This window comes from Cheilinus undulatus, linkage group 22, assembly GCF_018320785.1.
Source record: "Cheilinus undulatus linkage group 22, ASM1832078v1, whole genome shotgun sequence".
Taxonomy (NCBI): Eukaryota; Metazoa; Chordata; class Actinopteri; order Labriformes; family Labridae; genus Cheilinus; species Cheilinus undulatus.
This window is the reverse complement of record NC_054886.1, coordinates 21,032,751-21,054,860: the sequence shown is the minus strand read 5'-3', so window position 1 is coordinate 21,054,860 and position 22,110 is coordinate 21,032,751. Positions and strand designations below refer to the sequence as shown.

The 22,110-nt window shown below is 40.3% G+C and overlaps 2 protein-coding genes across 3 annotated transcripts in view; both read left to right on the top strand.

Annotated features, from left to right (window-relative positions):
* The window catches only part of sepsecs (Sep (O-phosphoserine) tRNA:Sec (selenocysteine) tRNA synthase), a 16,711-nt gene extending 7,120 nt beyond the window's left edge, over positions 1-9,591 (top strand). The window contains exons 10-12 of the mRNA XM_041779697.1: positions 1,706-1,799; positions 1,938-2,028; positions 8,238-9,591. Coding sequence (XP_041635631.1) covers positions 1,706-1,799; positions 1,938-2,028; positions 8,238-8,499 — 447 coding nt within the window. The 3' untranslated portion in view covers positions 8,500-9,591. The remainder of the gene's footprint in view (positions 1-1,705; positions 1,800-1,937; positions 2,029-8,237) is intronic.
* LOC121504685 (leucine-rich repeat LGI family member 2-like) lies at positions 8,462-22,110 on the top strand. 2 transcript variants are annotated; one of them, XM_041779695.1, is made up of 8 exons: positions 12,204-13,016; positions 13,259-13,330; positions 14,267-14,338; positions 17,699-17,770; positions 17,893-17,964; positions 18,134-18,303; positions 19,692-19,856; positions 19,950-22,110. In XM_041779695.1, the coding sequence occupies exons 1-8, from the start codon at positions 12,748-12,750 to the stop codon at positions 20,765-20,767; spliced, it is 1,710 nt and encodes a 569-aa protein (XP_041635629.1). In that variant the 5' UTR covers positions 12,204-12,747; the 3' UTR covers positions 20,768-22,110. The 2 variants fall into 2 exon arrangements, with proteins under 2 accessions (XP_041635630.1, XP_041635629.1); XM_041779696.1 differs by lacking the exons at positions 12,204-13,016; positions 13,259-13,330 and adding an exon at positions 8,462-8,534.

The window sequence follows — 22,110 nt, the reverse complement described above, 5'->3', positions numbered from 1 at the left end:
ATGCTGTGTCAACATCTTTCCCCTGAAGCCCAAAAAACCCAGCTTACATAAGTCATATTGAATTGCAGTGCGTCACATGTCACGACTGCGTGTACAGCTCTTTGTTTACCTGCATTCTGGCTCGGATACAAACGCTGTGGAGGGAGGATTATGCTATAGCCAGATAAAATTGATCCAGAAGTTTCAGCAAAACCTCCCCTGGTGGCTCTCTGCTTTTAAAGCAGCGTTGCTCACAATGCAGCAGTACCCCTCTTCAAGTGGAAGGCACTGCAGCATTCTCACACCTCACATCTGCTGTACCATAGATGTCCTGAAAATGTGCAAGAGTAAATCTGAGTCTGTAGCACACTCAAATGAGTCTGAGGATTTTTCTCAGAGAGGTGATTGATTAAATCTTCTGACATTTCCTTGTAGTAAAATTCTTTCAGCAAATTGGACTTAAACCCAAAAACTAATCAGAGTATGATATGAAAGGATATGACACTGCACCATGCAGGATCATAGTACTGTATTGAAGTTTAGCTCAAGTTTTTCCTATTTCTCTCAAACATTGCTGAGATGTTAAACCACAGGTCGACTGCAATCAAGGAGTACAAAAATCTTTTCCTGGAGGACTCTATGTCGTCACACTCAGAGTGGACAATGTGAGCCAAATCCAATATTCGAAGAACTATCAGGATAATTCCAACTCAAAAAGAGAAATGTACATGGAGGTTACTCCTGTGGCCTCTCAGATTATTGATTTCTGCTGGGCCTAACTATGCATAATTCATGCCTAAGGCCAGTTTTCCATATTGTCTGCAGAACTGAGTGATTTCCCCCACCCCTCTCCAGGGGTCAAAAGCTTTAAATAATTCAGAAATCTCATCTGCTGAGATTCATTTACAGCCCCGTGCAACCATTTTGGATGATTACAGCCAGCAGATGATGAGTTGTTTTTTTCTTGTACAGAATCTTATTGTCTTTGGAGTCATACGCCCCGTGCACCCCCTCCCATCACACGCGCCCGTCCCTCTCGAAGGATGAAGAAGTCACCCATTGTTATCAGAGAACAAGGGCCACTTGGAGACATCATTGTAAGGCTGTTTGTTTTTGGGCCATGACAGAAAAAAAATCCTTTTGAGATGTTTTTAGATTTGGAAAGTATGAGTCAGCAGAGTACGCTGACACACTCCCACTGTTGCAGAAAAAAGCTCCTGTAGTGTATGATGCTTCCTTGGGGAATTAACGCCAACCCAAACACTGGGATGTGTAGTTCTGCTGCTTTCCCACCCATATCCATCCAGGCTTTGCTTCCATGCAAGCATCTTTTTAAGACTCTGTACTAAACACAGTTGTCAGCATGTTTTTAAACACGAGGATGTTTAAATCTCAAGGTAAAAGCATGCCTCCCTCCTCTTCTGCTTCTCTAATTGATCCCTGAGGTAGATGAGTTAAGATTCTTGCTAGAGATAGAGGGGAAGTGGACACTTGCTTGTGCTTAAGCTTGTAAGGAAATACTCACAGAAGAGAAGGGGGATAGGAGGCATGTGAATAGATTTGCTTGATTAGCAATAAAAACCAAGGCTGCTGCCGCTTCTGCTAAAATAAGGCTGTGGCAGGATCCAAAAGGAGAATTGTGTTTCTATTTATAGCTCTATCATATGGCCCCCGCTCCCTCCAACTGTGTCTCTGTGCCTCTTCTCTGTGTCTGCATGTCCTGCAGGAGATTTATTTGTTGCTGGCTCAGGAGCTGAAGAGTCTGGCCTCAGCACACGGGGAGAGACTGCTTCACACCCCACATAACCCCATTTCACTGGGTAAGCTCAAGGCGCAGGTCCAGAACTGAGTATTTTGTGGTGTAAAAACGCTTATATCCTCATTAAAGCAGGTTTTAAATGAAAAAAAGAATTTCCTGTGTTTATGTCATGGGCGTGGCCCTTCTCTGTTCTCAACAGCCATGTCTCTGGACGGTCTCCAGGCCGAGAGCGACAAGGCGGTGACTCAGCTGGGCTCCATGCTGTTCACCCGGCAAGTGTCAGGTGCCAGGTATGAACACTTGGAAGCAAAAAACAAAATGTGTGGAGGCGTGTGTGAGTCAGCGTGTCAGGACAGTGAAAAAACACAGCGGGTACATGACGTGTTTGTCCTTTAGAAATGAAAAGGATGAGCCGTGTGTGGCCCAAGGAGATCAGTAATCAGCCAGATGGATCTGCAGAATATGGCGGAGCGGGAACTACTTTAGCTGATTAGACCCGCCCATCCTATCAGTAATGTCTGCTTATTTATCTGGATGTTTCCATTAGGATCTACAGAATGACGCTGTGACTGCTTGGACAGCACAGCTTTGACAGTCGTACTCCCATTGTCTGTGTATCAAAGAGCAGAGGTTGTTGGTTCTGTGTTTTCTTTTGTCTTATAACCTTATTTCCAAAAAAGCTGGACTGCTGTGCAAAACAGATAGAAACTTGATGGATTCATGATAGAATTTCTTTTATGATTTTCGATTTTTACAGGCATGAGGTTGAAGTCAGTTAGGCCCTCCCCTTTTCATTTATGCAACCATGAGATTTGCTGAATAACTTCAAGGTTACCTTTGTCTTCTGCTTGCATATCCAAATGAAGGACATTTTTTAGAGTTTTTGTCAGTGTGAAGAGATATTTACTGAACAAATGTAGCTCTGATTTAAATTATCTGACAATCAAAACACAAAAAATCCCCTTTCCTTATTTTTCTTTACAAATTTAAGTGTTTTTCTCTTTGAGGTTGGTTAGTTACTAGGGTTGGGAAATATAACCTAACATTTATATCACAGTATTTTTGATACCCTTTATGGAAATGGTATTATTTCATATTGCAAAATTAAAAGGGGTAATGTGCAGTAAATTGTATATTCAAGTGTCTTGCCACTACTGATTAATTTTGCCCATTTTTACCCATGCTTGCCACTTTTTTCTCATTTTAGCAACTTTTTACACTTTTTACCCATTTTTTTTGCAGTTTCTTGACCATTTTTGCCAATTTTTTCCCATATTTGCTGCTTTTTACCCTTTATGCCAATTTTTACCCATATTTGACATTTTTTACCAATTTTTGCAGTTTCTTATTGACATCTATAAACCATTTTGCTGCTTTTCACCAACTTTCGCCCCCTTCTATCACCTGTCTTAGCCATTTTTTGACTACCTCTAACCCTGCAGCTAACAGCTTTTGTTAAGGCCCCAGACAGGCTAACAGCGACACTGTACAAAGTGAGAACACTTGCTGTATGTTGCTGTTAATACAGGCATCAAACTTTAAGATGAGGGAACTTGTGTTTTTTGCTTCAAGTTAATCACACTGACAAGAATAGGTGATGTCTGGTTAGTTGTCTGGCTGCTCTTAAGGCTTGAGTCAAACATGCTGATGACTAGACTCAGACACAGCTGTTGTTTGACACATATCGCTAACGGCAACATCAGTTATACCTCCCTTGTGCACTACAACACAACACGTACATTTAAACTGGTGATGACGCTATGTCAAATCTATTCGGAGGCAGAAATTTTACTGGTTATGGTAATGCCAGATTACCATCCACTATGAAAGTGACGCTGCTACTCCAGCTACTGTGAACAACAGCGCTAAATGAAAATAGCACCCTCTCCTGGTAAAAACGGAAGAATACTGACAGTATAAAGTATCTCTGTCAAATAAATTTAGGTTGTCCATATTTGTAGTGACTTCAATTGTATGGAGAGAGGTACTGTAACATCCTGATGCCTCATATTTAAATGAGTTTAGCACAAAGACAACCCATCACATTTTTAAACCAAGACTAATTGGTTTTAAAAAATATAATGCAAGTGGCCGGTGCGCTATAGTTGAAGGAACACAGTATTTCCTGTCCTGGGAATGCTTTTTGTTTTTCCATTCTCCCTTTAATGGTTTTGACCAAACATAGGACCCATTTAAATATTTCAAATATCCTAAATGAATGATTTATTTGGGTCATTCTGTTGTGCCTGTTTTGTTCAGATTTAATGCACTATTGCATTTAAAATGTATCAGAAAAAAAGCATCAACTCTTTCTTTCTCTTTTGATTTTCATCAGTAGAGCCATGGTTTCAAAACCTGAGTCTTTTAACATTTTACCTCAGTGGCATACTATATAAGACCCATCCTCTCCTACAGTGTATTCTTCAATGACAACTATTAATCTTTGCATTAGTGTTTGATTTATGTTTAATAAAGGGTGTATTTTCATTAGTAACCCTGATTACTGTCTAACAGAGCTTTCCTCTCTACATCTACAGTGATGTTCTGTCTGGATATGCAGAGCAGATTGATAGATATCTACATCTCATGACAGTGCATTTCTCTATCATAATGCTCTCTCATAGCCCTGATGGCTAGCCAGCCAAAGTGAGTCTAAGCTGTGCTGACAGAAGTGAAACCTTGCCAAACTTCAGATGCACGCATATTGTTTACAGTACTGCAGACTTGAGGCCAACAACAGTTCAAAGTTTTCACAGTTTCTTCTTTCAAGTATCCATCTCTGAAAACAAAAGGCTGCTGTGTATTGATACTACAGGGCTGCCTTTTGCCTTTGCCTTCTGCTTTTTAAAAACAGTTGACTTAATTAAGAAACTGTTACATTTGAGTAGACAACTTCAATGGCCAAATTTAAAGCTGGGTTTCAAATAAAGATCTTGTAATATAAATTATGCAAATATATATATATATATATTTCATCTTTTAGAGAGACTTGTATGCTATCTAAACATTTACCAGGATGTATTTGATGCTAAGTCGAACCTAAACAAACCTGGACGTTGAAGCTGCTACAGTGAATCTGAAGCCTGCTTGTGATGAGTCAACAAGGATTCAGGCTTGAATTTGCTGTTTGTCTTTATTCTGAGTTCTCCTTGTTTTGGTCCTCCAACATAAGAATTTACTGTTTACAACTGACCTCACTGGTTATTCATTAGTAAAGGTAACTTTTTAAATGTTTTTCTGTCAAGGAACATATGGCTACTAAAGAGATAAATATTTTCTTTGAAATTTGTTGGAGACTGAAACAGCCAGAGAGAGAGTAAAAAAAGGACTGTTATTCAGGTCTTCCCACAGAAATAGATTTGATGCCTTCTGACAAACATATGCCTCTTTTTGTTGCTGAAAGGTGTTTTGTAATCTGATGACCACTCAACAGTCAGAGTTACCCTTACCACTTAGCAGTCACAGAGTTGCTCTTACCACTTAGCAGTAACAGAGTTACTCTTACCACTTAGCAGTCACAGAGTTGCTCTTACCACTTAGCAGTCACAGAGTTGCTCTTACCACTTAGCAGTCAGAGTTGCTCTTACCACTTAGCAGTCAAAAAGTTGCTCTTACCACTTAGCAGTCACAGAGTTACTCTTACCACATAGCAGTCACAGAGTTGCTCTTACCACTTAGCAGTCACAGAGTTGCTCTTACCACTTAGCAGTCACAGAGTTACTCTTACCACTTAGCAGTCACAGAGTTGCTCTTACCACTTAGCAGTCACAGAGTTGCTCTTACCACTTAGCAGTCACAGAGTTACTCTTACCACATAGCAGTCACAGAGTTGCTCTTACCACTTAGCATTTACAGAGTTGCTCTTACCACTTAGCAGTCACAGAGTTACTCTTACCACTTAGCAGTCACAGAGTTGCTCTTACCACTTAGCAGTCACAGAGTAACTCCTACCACTTAAATGTCACAGAGTTGCTCTTACCACTTAAATGTCACAGAGTTGCTCTTACCACTTAGCAGTCACAGAGTTACTCTTACCACTTAGCAGTCACAGAGTTGCTCTTACCACTTAGCAGTCACAGAGTTACTCCTACCACTTAGCAGTCACAGAGTTGCTCTTACCACTTAGCAGTCACAGAGTTGCTCTTACCACTTAGCAGTCACAGAGTTGCTCTTACTACTTAAACGTCACAGAGTTGCTCTTACCACTTAGCAGTCACAGAGTTACTCTTATCACTTAGCAGTCAGAGTTACTCTTACCACTTAGCAGTCACAGAGTTACTCTTACCACTTAGCAGTCACAGAGTTGCTCTTACCACTTAGCAGTCACAGAGTTGCTCTTACCACTTAAACGTCACAGAGTTGCGCTTACCACTTAGCAGTCACAGAGTTACTCTTATCACTTAGCAGTCAGAGTTGCTCTTACCACTTAGCAGTCTCAGTGTTGCTCTTACCACTTAGCAGTCACAGAGTTACTCTTACCACTTAGCAGTCACAGAGTTGCTCTTACCACTTAGCATTCACAGAGTTACTCTTACCACTTAGCAGTCACAGAGTTGCTCTTACCACTTAGCAGTCACAGAGTAACTCCTACCACTTAAATGTCACAGAGTTGCTCTTACCACTTAGCAGTCACAGAGTTGCTCTTACCACTTAGCAGTCACAGAGTTACTCTTACCACTTAGCAGTCACAGAGTTGCTCTTACCACTTAGCAGTCACAGAGTTACTCCTACCACTTAGCAGTCACAGAGTTGCTCTTACCACTTAGCAGTCACAGAGTTGCTCTTACCACTTAGCAGTCACAGAGTTGCTCTTACTACTTAAACGTCACAGAGTTGCTCTTACCACTTAGCAGTCACAGAGTTACTCTTATCACTTAGCAGTCAGAGTTACTCTTACCACTTAGCAGTCACAGAGTTACTCTTACCACTTAGCAGTCACAGAGTTGCTCTTACCACTTAGCAGTCACAGAGTTGCTCTTATCACTTAAACGTCACAGAGTTGCGCTTACCACTTAGCAGTCACAGAGTTACTCTTATCACTTAGCAGTCAGAGTTGCTCTTACCACTTAGCAGTCTCAGTGTTGCTCTTACCACTTAGCAGTCACAGAGTTACTCTTACCACTTAGCAGTCACAGAGTTGCTCTTACCACTTAGCATTCACAGAGTTACTCTTACCACTTAGCAGTCACAGAGTTGCTCTTACCACTTAGCAGTCACAGAGTAACTCCTACCACTTAAATGTCACAGAGTTGCTCTTACCACTTAGCAGTCACAGAGTTGCTCTTACCACTTAGCAGTCACAGAGTTACTCTTACCACTTAGCAGTCACAGAGTTGCTCTTACCACTTAGCAGTCACAGAGTTACTCCTACCACTTAGCAGTCACAGAGTTGCTCTTACCACTTAGCAGTCACAGAGTTGCTCTTACCACTTAGCAGTCACAGAGTTGCTCTTACTACTTAAACGTCACAGAGTTGCTCTTACCACTTAGCAGTCACAGAGTTACTCTTATCACTTAGCAGTCAGAGTTACTCTTACCACTTAGTAGTCACAGAGTTACTCTTACCACTTAGCAGTCACAGAGTTGCTCTTACCACTTAGCAGTCACAGAGTTGCTCTTACCACTTAAACGTCACAGAGTTGCGCTTACCACTTAGCAGTCACAGAGTTACTCTTATCACTTAGCAGTCAGAGTTGCTCTTACCACTTAGCAGTCACAGAGTTGCTCTTACCACTTAAACGTCACAGAGTTGCTCTTACCACTTAGCAGTCACAGAGTTACTCTTACCACTTAGCAGTCAGAGTTACTCTTGCCACTTAGCAGTCTCAGTGTTGCTCTTACCACTTAGCAGTCACAGAGTTACTCTTACCACTTAGCAGTCACAGAGTTGCTCTTACCACTTAGCATTCACAGAGTTACTCTTACCACCTAAACATCACAGAGTTACTCTTACCACTTAGCAGTCACAGAGTTACTCTTACCACTTAGCAGTCACAGAGTTACTCTTACCACTTAAATGTCACAGAGTTACTGCTACCACTTAGCAGTCACAGAGTTACCCCTACCACTTAGCAGTCACAGAGTTGCTCTTACCACCTACTCACTTGAAGTGAGTTTTAGTTCAAGGATCACTGAAAAGAAATATCATCTGTGAACAGTTCTTTTAAGTACAGCTTTAATGTTTTCTCTGATGCAGATACACATTACAGTGGACTGTGAGAAAACCTTTATTGAAGTAGACTTTGAAGAAGTTGCTAGTTTTACAACATTATGTTGAACAAAAAATATAGGTATTTTGATAAACTAAGGAGGGCGTTGTCTTGTTACAAATGATTTTCTCTTCAGTTGTTTTTTGGAAAAATGAGTTGTGTTTAACCAAGTGAGTGGCTCCTGCTTTAGACAGGTTATTGCTGTAAAGTCATGAAACATTTTTACCTTAACTCAGTGGTACGCCATCGTCACTGCTTTACATTGCCCCTTTTTTCCCACAAATTTCCAGGGTTATACCACTTGGCAAGGAGCAGACCATCAGCGGACACACGTTCCGTGGCTTCATGTCGCACTCGGAGGCGTACCCCTGTCCTTACCTCAACGCCGCCTCAGCTGTGGGAATCACCCGAGAGGATGTGACGATGTGCATCAAAAGACTGGACAAGTGTCTGAAGACCTTAAAGAAAGAGGGAAATGCTGTGAAAAATAAGCCCTCAGAACTTCTGTCTGGTCAGGAAGACACTGCTGGAGAAGTAAATGAGCAAAAATAAGAACATTTACAGGCATATAAAGACTAAGAGATGAGGTGAGCTCAGAGCTGCAAAACCTACTTCACTGTTGTATTTGTTGAAACATTTTTCCTTTGTTATGAATTCTGAACTCTAAATAGATCATGGATCTAGAATAACACTGGCTTTTCTTCTGTGTCATTTAAAAGCTTCCAAAGTGCCATTAGGGAGTGAGATATCCTATAAATTAGCCAGCTAGACTTGTGTTATGGGAATACATTAGCATTTCCACTCATTGATTTCGACAGGAATTTAGCTTTATGATGTGAAATGTTGTGCTATGTCTTCTCAGTGTGTTGTAATGGGATACAGATGCTGCAGAGCCATTATCTCCCATTTGAACCTACGCTATTGGACATTTACTTTCAGGCTTTGAAACATATGGACAAGGATGAAATAATCAATGGTGCACACTAAACATTGATCACTCCTGTGTTTGGTAAAGGGAATGCTTGTGTAAAATGGTGCTATGAACAATTAAGGAGGTATATTATCACAATTTGTTTTACTTTTAGACGGCATTAGACATGTTCAAGATTGAGTCACTGGGGAATGAATCTTTGACTACATTAGACTCCTTTATTTTTGCACATTCCAGCAGTTTTCTAACGTGGTTTGTGTTTGTGAGTCTGCTCTCTAATCTCAGTCATCCGAAAGCAGGGTAGTTTGTACCCTGAGGCATGAAAATAGACTGCAAGAACTCACTGATGACTAATCTATAGTTCAGTACGGCACAGTTCTTCCCCTTTAACTGCTTCAAATTATACAGATAGAGATTGGCTTCTCTCTCAGAGCTGTGGGTGTGTTAAGATGTAGCTGCATGCTCTGGAGTTCAGTTATAAGTGGATCACATCAGAGCTGGAAGTGCCAGCTGTGGAGGATGCTACGTCTGTGCTGGGCCCAGGTGTGCATGCAGTGTATACAGTCAGCACTTGTGTGCTTTTTTTACCTGTAAAACTTCTCCGAATCCTGAATCCAATCCACACAGCAATCCTTCTGAAAGTGGGGTTCAGCTGGATAGATTCAGATGCTGCGTCAGCACACATTTACTGTACCCATACTCTATAGAATCATTAAAATAAAGTGGAAAAACACTGGTGTGCTGTCAGAGCTGGTTCAGTGCAGCATGGTAAAGGAAAAGGAGGAAAAATTTTGCTGCTTTGTTTCATATCTTTGTCATCTTTTTCTGTTCCCTGTCACCTTCTTTCTGCTGAAGTTGCAGAGCTCTGACCAGGATCAAGAGAGTCAGACCCACTTTTTTTCTGCTGGATAGTTTTAAAGGACCCTCCTGTATTGATCAAACTGCTGCAGTGTGTAAATCAGAAAAGGGGCCAACACTTGAAAATGCACGCAGGGAATCACTGTTTTTAAGCTCTCCAGCTATCCAGGTGTCATTATCTAGTGTACCAGCCACTTGTAGCCTCTTGCCCCCTACCAAAATAGACTGCCTTAAACATATTCCTCTTGAATCTGCACACAGTGCACTCAATCATCAGTTCAAGTACCCCAGGGATGTTGGTAGATGACAAGTAGTGGTCTGACATAGGGTTAAAGTTAACCAGCAGGGTCATGAATATCTAGGCTGGGTCATTGCTCCTGACTGGTTCAAAGTGACCACATGGACTGTATTAAACTTCAACGTAACCTTAGTGATGTCTGGTATTGGTTTCTGAAGAGGCAGCCACTATATTGGAAATGCTGACCCTAGCATATGAGCAAGGATGAGTCAGGCCTTAAGCTTTCTGGCAAACAGCTATGACTATTGACCGTGTATTTTTTATATTAAAATGAGCGGAACAACAGCTTCCTTGTAGAGAAGTCAAAAGATTTGGAGCTATCTCAGCTGACTGGCTGCAGTATAGCTCATAAAACTTAGCCTCTTCTATGTTAACAGATGGGACGGGGTCAAACTTCAAAGCAAAAATACACATTGAATACATTTTGATCAAACTCTGAATCTGTCTTGATAACAAGTTTTGGTTGTGTTGATGTACTGTAAGCCCAAATTTGTTCTGAGTTGTTTAAATTAGTTATTTGATGCGAAAAAGCTCGGACGTAACATCATGATTTCCAGCACTGCTGACAAATGCAGCTTATTGCCGTGTTCTTAACCAGATTAGCAGAGCAGAGGAAGAGGGATGAGAAAAAATAACTTTTATTCCCTGTATTTTTCACTTTTCCTTTATATTTTTGTAGGACTTCTAACTGAACCTAGCATAAATTGATTTCTTGTATTTTCAAGCCAAGCTTAGCAAACAATATGAAATGTCCTAATTTAATCAAGTATTTCTTTTAATACAGTGAGCTGAGCCTATCCTTTTCTGCAAAAAATAACTTTTCGATTCAAACTGGAGGGAAGAGTTTCTGACCAGTGATGAAACAGACTAAAGTTAATACAGATGCCTCTAAAAGAACAATAAAAGCAGACTAGACTATCAGACGGACGATTTCTCTGTAGTTATTTTTGAATGCTTGTAAACAATGCTTAAAGCTTGAGTATTTAATATTCGATGAGAGCCATGTAGAATCAACTGTACTCCTCCTTCCTTTCTGTTCTTCTCCTTGCTTGAGCTCTGTAGCTCTGCCCCTTTTCTCACATACCTCCTTGCGAATGTGCATGTCCGCTGAATAGAATACTGACGGTGGCAAAGCTCTTGTGGAGTGATTTTGCTTCGCTTTTCCACTGAAATCAATGGCCAAATCACAGGCAAGAAAACACTTCCTCCTAGCATGAACAAATTCTACATAGGACCAAACACCGTTGGTAACTCTGCAATTGTATCAACTTCTCTCTGAGCTGAGAGGCGGAAGCGCACCTACTACAGCAGCCAATAGGAACACTCTCTCTGACCTGATTCTGATTGGCTGCAAGTACTACCCTCCTCATTGGCTGGAGCATCGTCCCTTGCTGGTTTTCCTCAAGTGAGAGTGCAGCGTGAGGAGGCGTTGCAGAAGTCGGTTACTCTGTTAGATGGCTTCAATAACAAGACCCTGACGGGTTGTGTTGTTTTTGTGCACACACAACACTAATAGTAAATTGCTTACTACAGCTTTAAGGGTAGATGTCAGTTCACATGACACACAGCTTATATTTTAAAGCGAATAGCCAGAATGTGCAGCATATTTGACAAAATAAAGTAGAATAGGATTTTGTCAGTGGAAAAAAATGGGCCGTTCTGAAGAGCTAAGTGACTTCTGGCATTGTGCTGTGATGGATGCCACCACTGCAATAAAACTGTTTGTGAAATTTCATCCTTGCTAGATATTCAACAGTCATCTAAGTGATATTATACAACAGCAACTCAGCCACAAAGCAGAAGACCACGCAACATTGCAAGAGGAGTCAATGACAGTACAGTCCCTGTTAGTTTAATGGTCAGGCAGCTGAATACTTTTGTATAGTGTGTCTTAATACGTTTGCTTCCTTTTAAAATCTTTTCCCACGGGGGCGCCATAGTTCACAGGAATCTAAAGTTTTCACAGGACCTTTAATAGGTAAATTTATTGTTTAAATATTGATATTGTTGATCCTTTCATGTGTATGGGTTTTTCCCTTTTCCTTCAAAACAGGAACAAAACTCCTAATTGGTCACTCGAGCCATAAATTCTACTTTCATAACTACCACCCCCTACTCGGTGTTGTACCATGTTAAGTATAATGGAGCTGGACTAGTAGGCTATTTAGCTCTATTAGCTAAGTACCAAGGAGCTGTCCATGGTGCTGCAGTTCTGGAGCCTGTTTATGGGGGGCTGTGTAGCTTTATATATGTAAGACTGTCCTGTAAACAGTATACGTATCAACTCCTGACGCCTGACGAACAACGTGACTTCATTTTAGGATGTGTAAACAAGCCCAAGTGGGAAATTAAAGGGGAGCTAGTTTGTCATAATTAGCAGGAAAGTTAGGCTACGTAGCTGACGTCGTTTAAATTCCATACATACGTTATGCTGTTAAATACGGTAAAGCTCGTTAAACCAAGTTACGCTACGTCAAAACAACATAAGCTACTATATTAAAAAAACAGCCAGGTTTGAGAACAGCATTAGTGTATGTGAAACGTTAATGTTTTATGTTCGTACGTCGTAGTAATAATGCTATGTTGTCGTTAGCTGCCTGGTTGTTAAATTAGCGGTCCTCCTCGTGGAGCCGTGACTTAATAAATAATGAAAGTGGACGGAGGGGAGCTGCAGCTGATTTGCTGATGTCAGGAGGAGCCAGTGCAGCATTTCATGGTGCAGGGTGGAAACAGCGCGCTGCCTGCCATCTGCCTCCATCGGCGCTCTCAAGCAAACCTCACACATGCAAGCCCGGCTAGAAAGATGCTGCCAACTCTCAAGATTTGGGCATTGTTTTCTTTGTCGCTCTGCTTCCTGTGTCAACCGGCTCATCTGAAAAAGGCTTTCAAATGTCCTTCAGCATGCAGCTGCTCCAGGGAGTCTATCATTTGCGTCGGGTCCTCCTATGTCCCAAGGAATACCCCCAACGACATCAGTTCTTTGTGAGTAGCTCGTCTCTGTGTTTTTGCTTGCTAGGACAATGCTTTCATGTATAATATGCCACAATATAAGCTTAATAAATCTAGTCGTTTGGGCTCTATTTTAATGCAAACCATCTCAACTAGAGCAGATGCTGCCAATCAGTGCAGTCCATCTCCTGTGATTGATCACTTTTTTTTTTTTTTTTTTTTTGCATTCCCTTTGGCTTGGTTGCTTGATGTTTATATCTTGTTTTTCTGCACAGGAGCATCGTCAATGGGACTTTTTCCGAGGTCAAAGAGGCAATGTTTGCGCACATGCCATCCCTCCAGCTACTGTAAGAAAGCTACAACTGCATGTCATTCCTCCATAGAATAAGTAGACCTGTATCAGACCACAAGAACTCCATCAAGTCAAAACTGCAGAGCTAGATTGACTTCAAAACTTATTTCACGTGCATTTTACACTTAAATGCACCTCATAGTTGCACCAGACTCGAGACTGAGAAGAGATCTGGCAATCTAAATCTGAGTCAGATTTAAAAACATGAAACAAAACATAACAATGACATGTAATACAGCATTAGGAAACTAAATGTGTATTTTTGAACTTTCTGAGTCATCAGTGTTTTAAATCAACCTGGTGCATGTAAGCATGAGCAAGGATCCTTTCACAATGGCTGGACACTATGAAATAATGACTACTGTCAGTTCAATATCATGCCATCTATCTATACAAGGACCGTGTTAGTCCACTGGAAGAAGCTGTGATGATGGCACAAACAAAGGCGTGGCAGATAAAGAGCATTAACCAAAGTTCAGTCACACATGAAGATTCACAGCTTGATGCTGTTGTGTGCTGCTTAATACTAGTATTACTATATTTAACAACCCTTGCTGTAAAATTGGAGAATATTGAACAACATCTTTGGAAAAGAGAGGCTGTATCTTTCTGTGGATTTTTTTTTATCTCCAATGACAGCAGAGGCTATTTCACTTTTGTATGATGTCTTTTTCTTGGTATTTTCCTCCAACAAAATAAGCTGAAATACTTAAAGAGGCTGTGAAATCTGTCAAAAAAGTGGCTGGTCCCACTCTAAATAGCATATGTGCTGGCATTCAGAATTGGGCTGGGATGATTTGTTCTATTTTTGCTCTCTATTTTTGAACAGGCGAATCACAACCTGGAAGGTTCAGCTGATTTTTTTGAAGCACAGGTATAAAGCAGTGCTTCCTATAGCATATGTTAATGTGGTTTTCACTTTTCATTTCAGGCTCCTGAATTCTAATTCTCTAACAACAGTAAGGGATGATGCATTCTCAGGCCTTCCACATCTGGAGTATCTGTAAGTTCCTTTTATTTATTTTTTTGTCAAAGAAACACACAACACTCAGTGATTTAGTGCAATAGGTTGACATGTTCAACAAGGCAAGAGCCAGGGGGTGGCTTACAGGGCATAACCCCACCTTTTAGGTTGATAAAGAGTACATTAATGCTGAGTGTTATGGCAGATAAATGCATAAAATAAGATTATAATAAACAAATTGAGACTGCTTATCACCACACATAACAATTTAGCATTGTACTAAATATCAATATCATATTTATAAATCCATATCTGAAGCCACACATTTGTTCTAACTTTTATACTAAATTCCAAGTGTTGATACTTTGAAAACAGATTTAGAAAATGAAATTTGAAATGGATGCATATCAATGCAGGAGAAGCAAAAAAGTCCATTAGAACATATCTCGGATCCCGGATATTTAACACTTCAAGCTCTGCCCTTATAACAGTAATAACAATAACTAAATGTGTTATAACTAGACAATATTGCACGGTCAGTCTCACAGCCCAAAATAGTCTTCCAGGAAATATTTGCATGAGCTGAAGTGGTGAGATGTGAATTTGGACAGTAAAGTATTGATTGTACCCCCTCTAGTGGTTCTTTAGTACCATAAAAACAGTCCTCATCAGCTGGTTCAAAACCATTCACTGGAAACATTACAAAGCTCTCAAAGGTGCTGTTTATAGAAAAAGAGGAATTTAGGAAAACAACATCTGATAGTGTTTCTTGAGATCAGTAGGCCCAACTCATTCATTTAAACATTTTATCTTCAGCCTTTATATGTAAAATATTTTTTAATGACTATACGAGCATGTGTACATGAGATTTCCTAGATTTTCTAACAGAGCTTAACCCCAATAAAATCAATAAATGTCTATAATGGATTATTTGGTGTTCAGCATACATATGTGAAGAAATGGGTTAAAGATACACCATTTTCATATAATTATACAAAATTAAAATTATGTACTAGTGGGCAAGTTTACATTTATTTTGATATTTACAAACTGTAGATGCTTTAATCTGAGATTATATATTATATATCAAGCTGTCAAAATTAATCCCATTAATTGTGATTAACTACAATTAGCACAATTTTTTTAAAATCGAGATTAAGTGTATGCGTTATTTTCCCTTTCAACAAACTTTGGTTAAGCCACTGCAGCATCTCCATACAGCCATGGTCATGTAAAATAAATCCACCATTGCTGCTTAAAGTCTCATTTACCTTTAAAAAACTCACAGACAGCTCGGTGGACAAATCAAGAGTGATCCGAACCATATGTTATGAAACATTCACCTTTTTGTACTGTCCACTTATTTCCTTTTCAATCCATAACAAGTTCCTTTTTTCATGGTTAAGTCTTCAGTCTACCTATAAAGGGAGGTCTGTATCCAATCTGTAAGTCAACTACCGTTAGTTTGAGACAGGACAAAGATCCAAAAATGACACATAAACAGTTTTCAATTCAAATAGCAGAACTTTTGAATGCGATAGAAAGGGTGCGATTAATCATAATCAACAACAGAAGTCCTTAGATTAATCATGATTAATATTTTTTGTCTTTTGACAGCTCTAATCATATATTATACAGAGTTTCCAACAAGTGGTCTGGTTTCTTTCGATTAGGTACAGGAAGGTTTTTTTTTTTACTTCCAGTCAAATATTTGGAAAGGTACCAAAATAACTTAAGTCAACTGCAGTTAATTGTCAGACAGTGTCGAAAGTGAACGCAAAATATGACAAAGCATTTTGGTTAGGTGATAACTTAAGCCTATGCCCTAAACCTAAAGCCAGTTAAAAGCAGTGAGATAATTTAACTGTAATCTATTGTTGGGCAGCAAAAATGATCGCCCCTCATGGAAAATTTAAGTGTAATTGATCACAGAGGACACCAAACAGACGCTAAAATGCTCTATTCATCGTCATCCTCCAAGTTATCCCACTTTTCAAAACTATACCCAAGACAAACACATTTTGATGAGGACTTGCACCCACATTGGGTTAGGCAGGCCTGCTCAAATCGGCTGTGCCCCTTAAAAAGCTCAGTGAATGGGCCCTCCCCTTATGTGATTTATAAGTGCATGTGTCATAACTAGGTGCTAGTGTCCTGGCTAATATTTTCCTTATTTTTGCACCAAAATGTGCCTTAACATGCTATTAGTGAAGTCAGATTTTCCATATTCTTTATTAGTGCCATTTTTACCCCTTTTGCCTGCTTTTGCCACCTTTTTTTTCCTACTTCAAACATTTTTGTCCCTTTTTTGCCACATACTTTGTCTGTCTTTGTAATGACTTCACCACACTTTTGCTCATTTTGCCACTTTCCTCATTTTTGCTTAATGTTCAGCCTTTATTTTCCTGTGTTTGCCACATTTTTCACTATTCTTTTCAGATCATTACCTCTTTTGGCCACTTTACAACTACTTTTACTTTTTTTCTCATGTCTTTTCACGTTCTTTGCCCGTTTTCAAAAGATGCTTAAGTTCTGCTGTGTTTTCTGGCATCTTGACTTTGTACATCATGGCTTAGCTCGAAAGTCTGACATTACTAGCCAAACTGTCTAGCTCAAGAGGCTCATCCACGCTATCAACATCACTAAAAAGGCTCATTGTATTTATGAAAAGGGGGTTTACATTTTGAAAGAGCCTACTCTTACTGAAGCAACTATACAGTGCCTAATAAAAGTATTCATCCCTTGATATTTAACCCTTTTATTGATTTTATTAATCAACATGTTTAATATAATTGAATTCTGCGGACTGAATAAGATTGTACTCCAGGATTGACAAGCTTTCCAGGGCCGGTCGCCAAGAAGCATCCCCACTACATGATGCTGCCACCTCTGTGCTTCACAGTGGGGATGGTGTGTTTGTGGTGGTGTACAGAGTTTGGTGTCCTCCAAACACAGAGTCTTGTTTGATGGCCAAAAATCACCATGTTGGTCTCATCAGATCAAAGAACTTTCTTCCACTTGACCATGGATTCTCCCACATGACTGTTGGCAAACTCATTTCAACCCGGGCAGCAGTTGTTGTATGCAGAGTATCTTGGGGTGTTCTTTTGTCTTCAAGGTGTAATGGTAGCCAGGAATACTAATTAACCAGTGGCTCTAATTAGCTGGATCTCTGCTGAATTAGGTCAGGCACTTTAAAGGGGATGAATGCTTTTATAGGCACTGTAATGAAATGATATTGTGGCTTTGATAAGAATGGTTATCAGTCAGGTTAGTAATAAAACATAGTTATTGTTGCTGAACTTTACAATAGACCATTTTATTTTTCCATTCAATTCAGGAACAACCCATTCATAAGCTATTTTTAACTTGACGTTTTTGTTTGTCTGTCTTTCACAGGTTCATTGAGAGTAATAAATTAGAGACAACATCCAAATATGCCTTCAGAGGACTCAGGGACTTGACTCACTTGTATGTTCCCGTCTTTCAAAAAACATCTTGTATTTGTTTAAGTGTTTTTACCTTAATAGAGTGGTGAAATTCTTCATACTTACTATCATTGTATGTATTAATTTGATTGTTTTCATTTCTAGGTCTCTGGCTAACAATAACATAAAAGCCTTGCCGAGGGACATCTTCATTGATTTGGACTCACTGATAGAGCTGTAGGTTTGTCAGTCTTTCAAAAGGGAAATCCTGTTTTCTTCCTCATGATCTTCCAAGACTTAATGTTGATAAATTCTACTCTTGAATCACTTTATATGTTTACTTTAAGTTTTCCTCTGGCTCGTCTGATTTGTTTCTCTGCAATGACGGCTTCCTCCTCTTGTGCAGGGACCTTCGAGGCAATGCCTTTGAGTGCGACTGCCGCGCCAAGTGGCTGATGACGTGGCTGAAGAACACCAATGCCACAGTGTCAGATGTCGTGTGTGCCGGACCCGAGGACATGAAGGACAAGCGCCTCAATGATATGACCAGCCTGCACAATGAGTGCATCTCAACGGGTGAGAAACACCTGAGCCTGCTGGCCTTGCCAGTAGTCAGAGTGGCATCAGTACCAAGTAGCCCAACACGGTCACCTCAAGAACTTTAAAGAACAGTCAAAGTCAGGGTGAGCAGATGTGTGAATGCTAGAGGAAATACTCAGAAGCATTTACCACAGTGGGTTGGATACGCTACCAGACACGATCACCTAAATCAAACCACAAGGAGCCTTTGTCTAGAGAGAGTGGGTCTGTCTTTAATTCCCAAATGAGATTAATTTGAAAATGATCATCAAAACTTTTAATTTCCATTTCATTTGGCTTCTGTGAACATCATTTTTGTCACTTAATTCTCTTCTGCTCCTAAATGGTAAAACGGATTACTGCTGACCTGAGCAAGAGCATACATTTTCCTTAAGCCAGGGTCAGACTGCATGATTTTTTGTCTGTTATGATGGCCTCTATGTCAGATGTGTCTGTCACAGAGGCATAAATTCATGCTGTGACAGACAGACATGGCAGACTATACGCAGGTATGCTATCAATAATTGCAACTGACATTGATGACATCGGAAGGAAGAGGGACTGAGCTACAATACACCTGTAAACAAAGATACTGTACTTTATCTGCTTGTCTATCCAAACATTATGATCACTAATAGGCTAGCTTGTTGCTAATGCTAAAAGCTATTACCCTCCAGGTTGTTGAAGTGCATCTATTTCTCACCTACAGTTCTCTTTTGTCGGTCATTGTAGTCCTTTTATGACATCCTGAAAGCAGGATGACAAAGCCAGACATCACTCTTCTTTCACTTTGCCATTTGGTTTGTTTACATTTGTGACTGATGCTTGTGAAGAGCGCTTATTGGTCAACTTTACTGACAAACTGTAGCGGATAGGAAAGAAATCAAACATGCCAGACTTCCTGTTAGGAGATTGTGAGGTGTCTTAGACTTGTTCTTGATTTTGGTTCCCTTTGACACACCACACAAGGTGAAACAACAGGTTTTTTGGGCCCTGGCATGTCCTGAAACTGTACAACTGTCTTATTGGGCTATAACTGTGTATTTTGACCTTGGCTTCAGGGGACTTACTGAAATACCAGTCAAGTACATCTTACAAAAATATGCATGGTAAAATGAGTGATTGTGATTGCATAAATAGTAAAGTGGCTGGCCTAAAGAGCTGATTTATTTGATGCTCATTTGAAGTGGTACCCCGGCCACCACTACTGTTCCCTAGATCCACCCCTTCCAAATTACCTGTGCATATCCAGCTTCTTGTGTACACCACTCCTTATATGAAGACATCTGCAATGAATGTATTGCCTAGTTTTCTGGCTTGCATAGGTGACTCACAACCTTGTATTCACTCACATTACACCTCTAACTGTTCATTTAATTCCACAGATTTCGTTCTCCATCAGTCAATCGCCTCAGAGTCTCTGTCAGTGGACACCTTCAGCTATAAGAATGATGTCTATGTGACTATTGCTGCTCCGAGCACAGACAGCTGTATGGTTTACCAATGGGACCACATAGAAATGAACTTCAGGACATATGATAACATCACAGGTATAGGAATGCCTTAAATAATCCTAGAATATCTTGGCTGAGTTCAACAATCATGTCATTAACTTGTTTAATTTCCTTTACTCTGCTCCCCAGGTCAGTCCATTGTCGGGTGCAAGTCGGTCGTCATTCTGGACCAAGTGTTTGTCATTGTGGCTCAGCTCTTTGGCGGATCCCACATCTACAAGTTTGATGAGGACCAGAGCAGGTTCAGCAAGTTCCAGGACATTGAGGTGTCAAAGATCTCCAAGCCCAATGACATTGAGGCATTCCAGATTGGATCTGAATGGTTCTTTGTGATTGCCGACAGCTCAAAAGCAGGCCTGTCAACCCTTTACAAGTGGAACGATAAGGGCTTTTATTCTTACCAGTCGCTGCATGAATGGTACCGTGACACTGATGCAGAGTTCTTGGACTTGGATGGGAAGGCCCACCTCGTCTTGGCAAGCCGTTCACAGGTACCCGTGATCTACCAGTGGAGCCGGAGCAACCAGAAATTTGTCCTGCAGGGCGAGATCCCCAACATGGAGGATGTTGTTGCTGTGAAGCACTTCAGAATAAAGGAGGAACTTTACCTTGCTATGACGCGCTACATCGGCGACTCCAAAGTTCTACGTTGGGGCGCCAAACAGTTTTCAGAGGTCCAGGCCTTGCCCTCGAGGGGGTCGATGATTCTTCAGCCATTCTCTTTCAAAGATCGCTACTACCTGGCTCTGGGAAGCGATTACACCTTCTCACAGATCTACTTGTGGGATGACGACGAGAAACTCTTCGAACGATTCAAGGAGGTCTACATCCAGGCGCCACGCTCGTTCACTGTGGTCTCCACTGACCGCAGGGACTTCATCTTCACGTCTAGCTTCAAGGGGAACACACAGATTTTTGAGCACATCATCATTGACTTGAGCTTGTGAGGGGCTCTGCCTTATATTCTTTTCTGCAATCGAACGTCTTCCACTTAAGATACATTTTCAAAAGGAAAAATGACCAGACTTCATGAACTCTAATGTTTTTGATTCCTTGTTATTGATTTGCCATGAGTAAGAGCTGGGTCAGTCATGCTTGGAAACGCTTTGTTAGCATCTTTAGGTATTCTCCTGGAGAGTGGAAGGATTTGAAGTACAATTTGATCTTTTGATGTACAGAGTTCGTTGTGTTAAAGGTTTAATACCCCTAAAATACACCAAGACCTAAAAGAGAGAGGTGATTTTACTTTGGAAGGTTTTACAGATGTGGTTGGCCGTTACCTCATGTCCTCATACCCTGTGGTAATGTACAGTATGTTGCCTTATCAGCACTGGGGATCTGTGTTCTGATGGGACCACAGTGCCTCCCTCTGGCCATGAGAAAGTATCACACCCCTTTGCTTTTTTTGAAACAGGGAATGTCTTGAAAGCACAAACCTTTAACTATTCCGAGTGAGACCCCCGCCTTTAGAGTGTAGTTATTACGTGGAAATGTTACTGTAGGTGCTATAGATGATATTACGTACAGTAAATAAAAAAAGGAGTTTGTTGTTAAATATTCAAGGCTATTACTATTTCAGACAAACATGAATAGTGATTCCCCATTTCCATGTAGTTAACCTTATAGCTCAGTGTGCTATTAGTGGAAAAGCAGATAAAGCTCTTTATCCATATAGTGTTCAGGTATTGTCGTCAGGGATTTAAAAAATTGCAACAAGTTTAAAAAGTTGCCAACTTTTTTTGGGACATAATTTAACTTTGTTTTGGGCTTTAATTCAAAAAAAGTCAACTCACAGCAGAAGTCAATGAACTCAGATTCCTAAGATTTGGTAAGACAAGCTGATTACTCTGTCTGATAAAAGGGAACAAGAGGTTTCTGTACATAAGTCAACTCAAGGTGAGGGGCCTTTTTGGTCCGTTTTTCTGTTCTTTAAAAAAAATACTGAATGTTAACCTACAAGCTCTGAAATGTACATAAAACAAGGCCTGCAATGCCACTTCCTGTTTGCCACAGAAAAGTCTGAACAGATCTTTGCACTTACTTTGAAATATTTCAAATGTTAATGCAGCTTGCAAGAGCATGACATACAAAAAAGGGTGTTTGCCAGATTCTTTTTATAGATGAACCTATCAGACTCAGAAGTCTTAAAAGTGCTTCTTTACTCTTTAATTGAATGGTACTGCAACTAAAAAAAATAATGTGATGGAATATGCAAGCTTTACCACATGATGATTATTTTGTAAGATTTTGTTTTATGCATATTGAATGTTACTCCCCAAAAAACACTGTA

Coding starts and splice junctions, on each gene's coding strand:
- LOC121504685 (XM_041779695.1), top strand. CDS start 12,748: ATGGTGCAGGGTGGAAACAGCGCGCTGCCTGCCATCTGCCTCCATCGG. Junction 14,339..17,698: donor CTTCCACATCTGGAGTATCT/GTAAGTTCCTTT, acceptor TGTCTTTCACAG/GTTCATTGAGAGTAATAAAT. Junction 17,965..18,133: donor TTGGACTCACTGATAGAGCT/GTAGGTTTGTCA, acceptor CCTCTTGTGCAG/GGACCTTCGAGGCAATGCCT.